The sequence below is a fragment of the Coenobita brevimanus genome, chromosome 18 (genome assembly GCF_032717465.1).
Source record: "Coenobita brevimanus isolate Jiangsu-jjx chromosome 18, ASM3271746v2, whole genome shotgun sequence".
NCBI lineage: Eukaryota > Metazoa > Arthropoda > Malacostraca > Decapoda > Coenobitidae > Coenobita > Coenobita brevimanus.
The window spans coordinates 31148139-31158273 of NC_136971.1; the positions used below are offsets into that span (position 1 = coordinate 31148139).

Genomic DNA, 10135 nt, shown 5'->3' on the forward strand with positions numbered 1-10135 from the left:
TCCTTCCATCTCATGCTCACAACAATACATGCTCCTCCTTTTGCCCTCTCATATACACCATCCTTGATCCCAATCTCTCACCTCCACATTTAGTTTCAGTTAATTCACACACATCCACTTTTGCATCCTCAAGCACCTGGACTCTCTCTCTCTCTCACACATCTTATCATTTGCACCCCTTACATTCCATGTCGCAATCCGTACATGTCCTTAGGCGTCACCTGTCGATTAGTCCTGGTCCAAGGCTTCTTGTTCGTATTTTTAGTTAATTCTCTTCCGGGGAGGGGCACTAACCTTTCGCCAACCCATTTATTGTCACATAGGAAACACATGTTGGTTGGTTATAAAGTTACTACCCAGCATTGTAAATGATTTCCTGGTTTACAGTAAATCATTTGGCTTGCCACTCAGTGTAGAGGTACCCTAAAAACAGTACCACCACACTAAGTGGGTGGATGAGGGTGCTCCCACCTACCACCTGCACCATTATAATGTACATGTTATATATATTCGTTTTTCTAGTTGTAACAATGTTTATTTTTTTGATGAAAGAAAATTAATATTATTATTATTGTTATAATAGAGGGTGAAAGACTGACGAAGAGAGTGTACAGTATGTAAGTGAGGTGGAAGGGGGGAGAGGGAGGGGGAGGCCGAGGATGAGATGGAGAGATGGGGTGGAGAGGTATATGAGAGAGGGGGGTGTGTGTTGGGAGCAGGGCAGTGAAATGGCGGGGGACAGGGCGACGTGGAGGCGATTTGTTTGTGGCCACCCCGAACGGGATTGAGGCATATGGCAATAGATAGATAGATTATTATTATTATTATTACACTCAAACCTCGAATTAAGGGACCTTCATATAAGGGATTTTGGATTTAAGGGACTCCATATTCTACCTGACAAACAGACAGGACCATTCAAAATGTCCACTGCTTGAGACATTAATATATATATATATTTTTATACAGTACCTGTAAAGTAATATACCTAATCATATAAATAAGTAAGATAAGTGAAACAATCATTGAATTTCATAATAAGATTGTCTTTATATGTGGAAAAACAGTGGACATTTTCAAGAAAGGGACATTTTTAAGTAAGGGACAAGTTAATTCCCCATTTAGTCCCATAAATCAAGGCTTGAGTGTATTATTATTAAAGAGCTCTTTGACTGATTTTTATTAATGTATGATGTAATTTTTCAGACAAGCCGACGATGACCAGCAAAGACCTGTACCACTAGCAGAGAAGTCTCATTAAATCTTAGCATATGACTGAACATTGCAGCAACAACAAAAGATCTTCAGATGTATAGATAAATCGCAGATTGTGGTGTAACTGGGGTCAAAGTGCAGTGAACATGGCAGATGTATTCTCCCTGCGTGATGCTCAGGCATTACTCAACCGTAAGAGAGTCTTTATGTTTGGAGACTCAAATATGCGTTCCCTGTACAAAGACTTGATCTTCCTGCTGGTGAGAGGTAAAGTTGCTTCCCAGCACGTGTTCCGCAGAGCTTCTAAAAGACGTTCATCATTCCTTGGTGACTGTGTGGTGAATGCCTCTGAGATTACAGCTGGTCGGGACTATTTTGAAATACGTGAGTTCAAGAAAGATGGGGTGTTTGTGCGTTTCCACTTCATCACAAAAGCTTTTTCTAAAGTAGTGCAGAATGAACTGAAAGCTATTGAAAGTGGCACCATCCCTATTCCTGACGTCATCATTATTAACTCATGTCTCTGGGACCTCACCAGGTGGGGTGCAGGAAGGGAGGATAGCTACAAGAAAGATATCGTGGATCTTTTGAGTGAGGTTAATCGCTTGATGCCAGCACCACGTACCCTCATTATTTGGACCTCTACTATGCCTGTGGCCACTGAGAGAGTCAAGGGTGGGGTTTTTATCAAGCAAGTGGAATTCATGAAACACAGTATGCGTTTCATGGTACTAGAGGCCAACAAGTTCATGCAGCAGGTGTGCAAATGCTTCAGTATTGACTTATTAGACCTTCACTTCTTTCTTCGCTACCAGCTGCACTGGCGCACCAATGATGGACTACACTGGGAACCTCCGGCAGTGCGACTTATCACTAACTTAATCCTCACCCACATTGCTTTGTCATGGGAGGTGCCTATGCCTGGGAATTTTGTTAGTGATGATTTGCATGAAGCACGGACTACAGTACAGGAGGTTAGCATGGAGAACAAAGGTGGAGTCTTTCTGGACAAAGAAATCGTAGCCTACATCATGAAGAAGATTGATAAAAAGGCAGAACTGATGGCGAGGACCAAGAAATGTATAAGCAGAGAAAAACTGAAAAAATGCAGCAAGCATTCAGGAAAAGAAAAACCTGATCAGAAAGCCTCAGACAGCTTCCGTAAGAGTAACCTTTCAAAAAAAGAAGTCAGTGCATCAGGCAGTATTGAGGCACCACCATCCTTGTCCATCACAATTTCCAACCAGCTCTGTCGTCAGCCAGTGGGTAGTGAGTCACCACTTTCCCGGACCATCACGGTTTCCAGTAGTTACTCTCGTCAAAAGAGCAGTCGATCTCGTACTGGAGAATGCTCGTTAACTGAAAGAGGAGGAGTAGGACGTAGAATATGGGGAGGCAATAGAGACTCAAACTTGGTACAAGAGAAAATAAGGCTTGTAGCTCAACAACATAAGGAAAAGATAAAGAGGGTCTTCAATGAGCTGTATGCTTTCAGTACACAAGAACCTGTGGTACAACAGCAGAAGCAACCATCCAGGAGAAACCAGCAGCAACCATCATCTTGGAGGCAGCAGCAAGAGCACTTTCTTATGCATGATCAACCTTCATCCTTAATGGAGTATCAGCCTCAACCCATAATGCAACATCAGCCTCCAGCCTTAATGCAACATCAGCCTCAAGCTGCAATGCAACAGTTTTTACAAATGCAACCAGGTTATGATAACACCCACAGTTTTCAACCTGTCCCGTTTTGGCAAGATTACCCTACTAGCAATTTTCCCTGGCAGAATTGAGGAGAAATTGGAAAGTGTGGCTGAAAGACTTGATTGCTTATTTTATTGTATTTTTTTTTCCAAACCCAATCCAAGTTAGAAAATATGAATTTTAAGTAACATTTAACACTAACTTGATAATGTAGTTTATTTGTGTGAGGATTGAAGGTTAGTTTTTGTATGGCTGTTGTAGACCTCATGGTGGCTTCAAATGATGCATTTTTCTTTTTTCCCCATCAAACACCGATATAAAATATTGTAATATTTCACTGAAAGTTTAATTTATCTGATTCTGTGTAGTCTTTATTTCAAAAGGAAAAGGTAGCACAGTAATGCTAGGTTTGAGTGTACACAGCATATATTGCCGAACCTCTGTTGTTAACTTCCTACAAGTACGATACTGTTCCATTGTCGCTTGCCTTTGTAAGCCAGCTGTTTATAATAGAATTATTATAGGTTTGTACATTTTTTGTCTACTTTTAATTGCAGATTAACACCATTCCTCTAAGGGACTTTACAGTTTAAAAGCATTTGTCTTGATCAGTTATTGTTAAAGTAGCTGGTTGTCAGTGTTTTTTAAATTAATTTTTTTCCTTAGTACTGTATCTTATTTATGAGTGTACTTAATTCAGGAATTAGTTAAAAGCAGAGACTCCTTTGAGAAATAGAGTGAATATAATGTGAGTAATTTATATTTTTTTAGATTTAACTGTATACCAGTCTTTCTATAGTATGGTATCTTTAGTTGAATTACATACAGTAAACTCTCGAGTTATGACAACTCAGTTTGCAATACTTCAGAATAGTGACTTTAAAAGAGCTGATTCAAGTTAGTCATGATATTTCTGTATTTGTCATTATTGATTAAGCTGAAAATAAATGTAAGTTGCATCATAAACTGCATGTTTTGCATCGGTTATATATCTCATGTGGTCAGGGATGCAGGTGGAGGTGGTCATTTGTTATCTACCTCCGCCAAAACATCTGAAGAGCAGCATCACATATCACACATTTTTTGGTTGCATTGAAAATGAGTGGTAAATATGTAAAGAGATGAGTAGTAGTAGTTGTTCCCTAGCCAGTCTGGCCGAACAGCCCCGAGTCCCTTAGGAAGGCCATGGCCGAGACCGGGCTTTCCCACAGAGAAAGAGTGTATGTTGTGTTGTTGGCGTAGGTGATTGTGTGCAATGCAGTCTTCCATAATGTGCTTAACCCCTTAACCGCGGGGCGTCACTTTCGTGACGCTTGGGAGCAAGGGATCATACCGCGGGGCGACACTTTTGTGATTTTGTGTTATTTTGAATTCGCCCGGGCTTTGAAGTGGTGGCTTGTATCATCTATCAGTACTGCCAATGTCCAGCACTAGTCAGCACTCCTAATCTCATCTGTACTCCCATCCATTGTTGACAATTTAGCCATTTCTCCCCGTTCTTGACTCCCCTCCCTACCTCCCCTTCATTACCCTATCCTCTCGCCTGCCCGGCCGTGCTACGCTAAGTAAATCTTCCCTGGAATTTTTCACTGATTTCATCCATTGAAATAAGCCCTATGTCCTATTCTTATACCAAATAATATATACAAGAAAGAAATAAGGTAAGTGAGAGTGCCATACACCTAGAATTGGCTAATTATCACCTGACAACACCTCGCATGCACTCGTTCGCTAATTTTCGCTGTTTATTTCCCCTTGATATATGCCGTATAATCTATTTTCGTAATAAAAATATATATAAGAAAGGAAGGGAGAAGCCTAAGTGATATTTACATTCACCTGGAACTACCTAATTATTGCAGGCCACCACACTGTATTCTACGCTAAGTAAATCTTCCCTGGAATTTTCCACTGATTTCATCCATTGAAATAAGCCCTATGCTGTATTCTTATACCAAATAATATATACAAGAAGAAATAAGGTAAGTGAGAGTGCCATACACCTAGAATTGGCTAATTATCACCTGACAACACCTCGCATGCACTCGTTCGCTAATTTTCGCTGTTTATTTCCCCTTGATATATGCTGTATAATCTATTTTCGTAATAAAAATATATATAAGAAAGGAAGGGAGAAGCCTAAGTGATATTTACATTCACCTGGAACTACCTAATTATTGCAGGCCACCACACTGTATTCTACGCTAAGTAAATCTTCCCTGGAATTTTCCACTGATTTCATCCATTGAAATAAGCCCTATGCTGTATTCTTATACCAAATAATATATACAAAAAAGAAATAAGGTAAGTGATAGTGCCATACACCTGGACTTGGCTAATTATCACCTGACAACACCTGACGTGCACTCGTTCGCTAATTTTCGCTGAAATATGCCGTATAATCTATTTTCTTAATAAATATACATATAAGGGGGGAAGGGAGAAGCCAAGTGATATTTACATTCACCTGGAACTACCTAATTTATTATGTATTGTCTTGGTTTCCTGCCAATCATTTCATTGCTATATACTGTATTAGCAGGTCTCATTGGGCTGAAGTTGGTAGTATTGCACCTACCCTAGCCAGGCGGCAGGAGGCCACCACTATCAGTTCACTGTCGTCTTTGAAAATGGGAGTATGTCTGATTTGCTCCTGCTAACTTCCATAACTCGCTCTTTTTATAGCCCCATGCAAAGGGCCCTGTGACCTTTACCCCCTACTAAACCTCGTGTGGAAAGAGGTAAAGGACTGACAATTGATAGAGAGTGACTATGATCTTTTTATTGAGTAAAACAGTGCAAGTGGAATTGTAAATAAAGTGTAAATAATGTGTAAACAGCAAGAAAGCAATGAATGTAAATATACGTGAACAGTGGAAAATAGTTTTATAAGTTACTTCAAGTGACAGTGCATGACAGTGTAAATAAAATAGAAATGTAAATAATGTAAATAAAGTAGAGAATGTAAATAGAAATGTAAATGAGTGGTATTATAAGAATACGAGTATATATACTAGGAGTAATGAAAGTGAAAGTTTCACTCTAGCATGTATGAATACTATGAGTTATGAGAGTGAAGGTGAAAGTGACATTCACTGTCAATGCTAGTATACAGGACGAGAAAGTTAATGCTACGTATTTTACTGAAAGAAATTGAATCCCTACAGTGACAATAAACTACTATTACTGAAGGAAACTTATGGATAAAGACTGTAGATATATATAAGTGTTATATAGTAACAGAAATATAAACTGTGAGTGTTTTTATGAATAATAGACAACACTAGCGGCGAACGATCGGAAGTGGGATGGTCATACGCCCTCATAATTTTCATTGCTTTCACAGTGTTTTTTTTTTTGGAGTATGGATTCCAAACTATTTCAGAATCATAGATTAGTGTTTCTAATGATAATATCAGGCTGTGGTAATCATATTACGAGTTGTCGGGAAGTGTAAAGTGGAGACTTCGTTACCCAACTTCAGAGGTCTCCACAAGTCCTACGGTACTCGATGAAGGCTCAACAAACACCCAAGGAGAAAGCTGAAGGTATGTGCCATAAACATATGTGATTTTAATATTCTAGGACTAATAACTGATTTTTGGCAAATATTTTTAGAGAGTCTGTCGAAGCGCGAATATGCCCACGGGAGCCGCAAGTCAAAGCAAAACAAGCCCGTGGTTTAAGGGTTAATAGTATGGGGTGCTGTGTTGCATCCTGGACAGGCATCAGCGACGGAATCATCTAGCCTCTTCTAGTAGCTTAAGAGGGCTGGATGGTGCCCACATCTCAGCCTGGCCAGGTGGACCCTGTCATCACGAGGAAGATAGCATTCAGAAAGGTAGATGTCAGGAGGCCGTGCATGCAGCTGTGTGTTGTCTTTAAGTGACTGAATGGAGTGGCGAGTGATCTGAGTGTGGATATGCTTCTGGAAGCTGGTCTGAGGTGGGCGAGGGGGGAGAGATGACAGTATTTGTGTATGGTATCGTGTGCTGGGTGTTGTTTTGATGTTCCTTGGTGTGGGTGGATGTGCTGCCATGTACTGTAGTGGATGTTGTGGGTTTGTGGAGGCTGCAGCAAGGAACTGGGTGCCTCTCATGTCTAGGTGATCCTTGACTTCGAGGACTTTGGTTTCTTGACGTAGGTGGTCTGTGGGTGTAGTAGCTGTGCAGCCTTTGATTATTTTTAGGGACTTGTTCTGTATGGTCTGTAGAGTGTTGTAGTGTGTTTTGGTCAGATTAGAAGCCCAGGCAGGGCTTGCATAATTCATCACTGAAAGTATGTATTGTTTGTATACTGTGGTGGTGGTTTCTTTGTTGTGTCTGAATGTTGTATGGGCAAGTGACCTCAAAGCATTGAGTCTTGGTGTTATTTTATTTTTAATGTTTGTGGTGTGTTGTTTAAATGACATTGATGTATTGTATGTTACAGCAAGGATTTTGTGTGTGTGTGTGTGTGGTAGGGGAGTGTTGTTTATGGTGAGGTGTGGGATGTGACTGTGTTCTGCTGTCCAGTTTGTGAGAAGAGTCACTGTAGATTTGGCTGGGGCTATTTTGAGCCTGTTTGTGGTGAACCAATCGTGTAGTGTGTTGAGGTAAGGTTGAATGATGTGTGCAGCTGTGTTTGTGTTTTGGTGTGTACATGTAAGTATTATATCATCTGCATAGGAAGCTATGTGTATCTGTGGTGTGTGGGGTGTGGGTATGTCGTGCATGTATAGATTAAAGAGTGTAGGGGACAAAACAGATCCTTGGGGGATGCCGTTTGTGAAGTTTCTGATGTTAGAAGACCTGACCGGCAAGTGTTACGTGTGCAAATCTGCCTACTAAGTAGTTTGCCAGCCATCTTTTTGTGTTATTGTGCATGTTTGTGTTGAGTATTTTGTTTGTGAGGTTGTGGCGGGGGATGGCATGCTAATGTTTAGTGTGACTAGGAGTGTTCTGTGTGGTGGCCTAGCTGAATTCATGCCATCGAAAACTCTGTGTGTAAGGTCTGTAAGAAGGGTGTTTGTTGAGTGTAGTGGCCTAAAGCCATGTTGTGACTGGGCTAGGGGAATGTGAGGTGTGACTAGTTGTAGTATCAGTCGTTCAGTGACTTTAGAGGGGGTGCAGAGGATTGTGATGGGGCGATGTGAGGAGGGTAACGTGGGGTCTTTGTTGGGTTTAGGGATAGTGATGATAGTGACATGCTTCCAGATGTTGGGTATTATGTTGTGTGAGTAGCTGTAGTTTGATATGTTGGTGGAGTGCTTGTATGCCTTGTGGTCCTAGGTGTTTAAGGTGAATGTTGCTTATGTTGTCTGGTCCACAGGTAGATGAGTGCTTGAGGTTGTTAATGATGTGGTTCGTCTGGTTGTAAGTGAAAGGTGCGTAGTCTGGGTCTGTGGGGAACTGTCTCTCACGTCTGATGATACGTCGGTCTTCCGGATGGGGGGTTAGATGGCTGACTTGTGAAAAGTGATTGATGAGAGTGTTTGCTTGTTGTTTGTTGAGGGTATGGTGTCTGTTGTTGTGATGGCAGCGTATGATTGTGTGGTGTTGCTGTTAGAAAGTGTGATGCTGTTTAGTGTTTTGTAGAGTTTGCTGATATTTGTTTTGTGGTCAAGTGTTTGGAGGTAATTTTTCCAGTTTAGTGTTTTCTGTTTTGATATTTTACTGTTTATCTGAGTGTTGAGTTCTTGTATTTGTTGTATGGGGTGTTGGGGAGTGTCGCAGTGTGTCCCGTTGTCTGATGAGGCCTTGAATTTCTGGTGTGAAGTTGGGGTTGTGTCTCTTTCTGTTGCCTCTAGGGATGTGTCTTTTGTCTGCGTTTTGTATGATTGTATTGAAGGTGTGCATAGCGGTGTTGATGTTTGTGATGGGTGTACTGTTTAGTGTTTCGAAATGTTGTTCTGTTTCAGTTACGAAGGCCTCCCAGTTGGATCTCTTATAATTAGTGTTTGTGGCCAGCTGGGGTGATTCTGGTTTTGGTAGTGATGATGATTGGGAGGTGATCAGAACCTAGGGTTCTGACCACTCTCCATGATGTTGTGGGAGCGAGGTTTGAGGAGCAGAAGGTGATGTCTGAAGATGATGGGAGGAAGAGGGCTTGGTGTGGGATATGGGTATGTTGGACTAGACTGTTTAGTATGAGAAGATGATCTGTCTGGGATTGTAGTACCAGCCTTCTGTCTGTGTCAGGGTTGTTGACATGCCAGGCCAACGACTTGGCGTTGAAATCACCACCCAGGATGATGTTGGGTATGTTAGTGATGTGGTGTATCTGTGGAGAGTAATCGTGTGGTACTGTGGGGGACGATTGGGGGGGAATGTATATGTTAGCGATTGTTATGTGTGATTTGTTACCAGTGCGTATTTTAATTGATTGTATTTCTGTTGTGGTGTCATGTGGGGGGAGAGGTGACTTTGTGTGTGCACTGGTATCTGCAAAGTTGATGGATTTGTGTACCAGGGTGATGAGTCCACCGCCACCGCCGTCAGGCCGGTCTTGTCGAATGGTGGTGAAGTTATGAAATGTCAGTGTTTTCTGTGCTCTGTGTAGTTTTGTTTCTTGTAAGATGTCAATGTGTATGTTCTGTTGTTTGATGAATTGTGCGAGTTCGTGTATTTTGGTGTTTATGCCATCTATGTTTAACTGAAGGATGTTTATGTTGTGTGTGCGATGTGTGTCGGCTGCTGCAGCACGGGGGGGGGGGGAGGTGGTGTGGGTGGAGGGGAAGGGGTAGGAGGAGGTTGTGATGGAGGTAAGGGTTGAGGTGGATTAGGATGGGTTGGAATGGGAGGAGTTGGGGGACTGGATGGTGTGGGAAGGGTCAGTGGGTTTGGCAGTGGAGGTGTGAAGGAAGTAAAGAGATGAGTTAATAATAGTGCTGACACCATTCTTTAACAACTTGTCCCTGATCTAGCCTTTGCCAGACGAAGTGAGGAGCAGCACCATGTGTCTCAAACTTTGTGGACAACGACAGTAAGCCTCTTGCAGCTGGAAGTCTAGTATGTGGAATGTAACAGCATCATGGGGTGCTTTAATTTTTGATTAAGATATACTGTACTAAATCATTCTAAAGGGGGAGGAGGGAAGCCGCCTGAAAAATAATGTAAAAATATACCTAGTGCAGGTGCACCATCTGGTAACTTCACGCCAGCAAGAAAATAAGTTTAGGTGGTCTTGGTGAGTGTGGATGTTGTGTGGTATATTTCCATCTTCCAGAGTCATCTCG

The 10135-nt window shown here is 41.7% G+C and overlaps 1 protein-coding gene across 1 annotated transcript in view; it reads left to right on the top strand.

Moving 5' to 3' along the window:
• The first annotated feature begins 1361 nt into the window (after positions 1 to 1361).
• The window catches only part of LOC145391459 (uncharacterized), an 18927-nt gene continuing 10153 nt past the window's right edge, over positions 1362 to 10135 (top strand). The window contains exon 1 of the mRNA XM_080266072.1: positions 1362 to 2928. Within this exon, the coding sequence (XP_080122198.1) occupies positions 1362 to 2928 (1567 nt within the window). The remainder of the gene's footprint in view (positions 2929 to 10135) is intronic.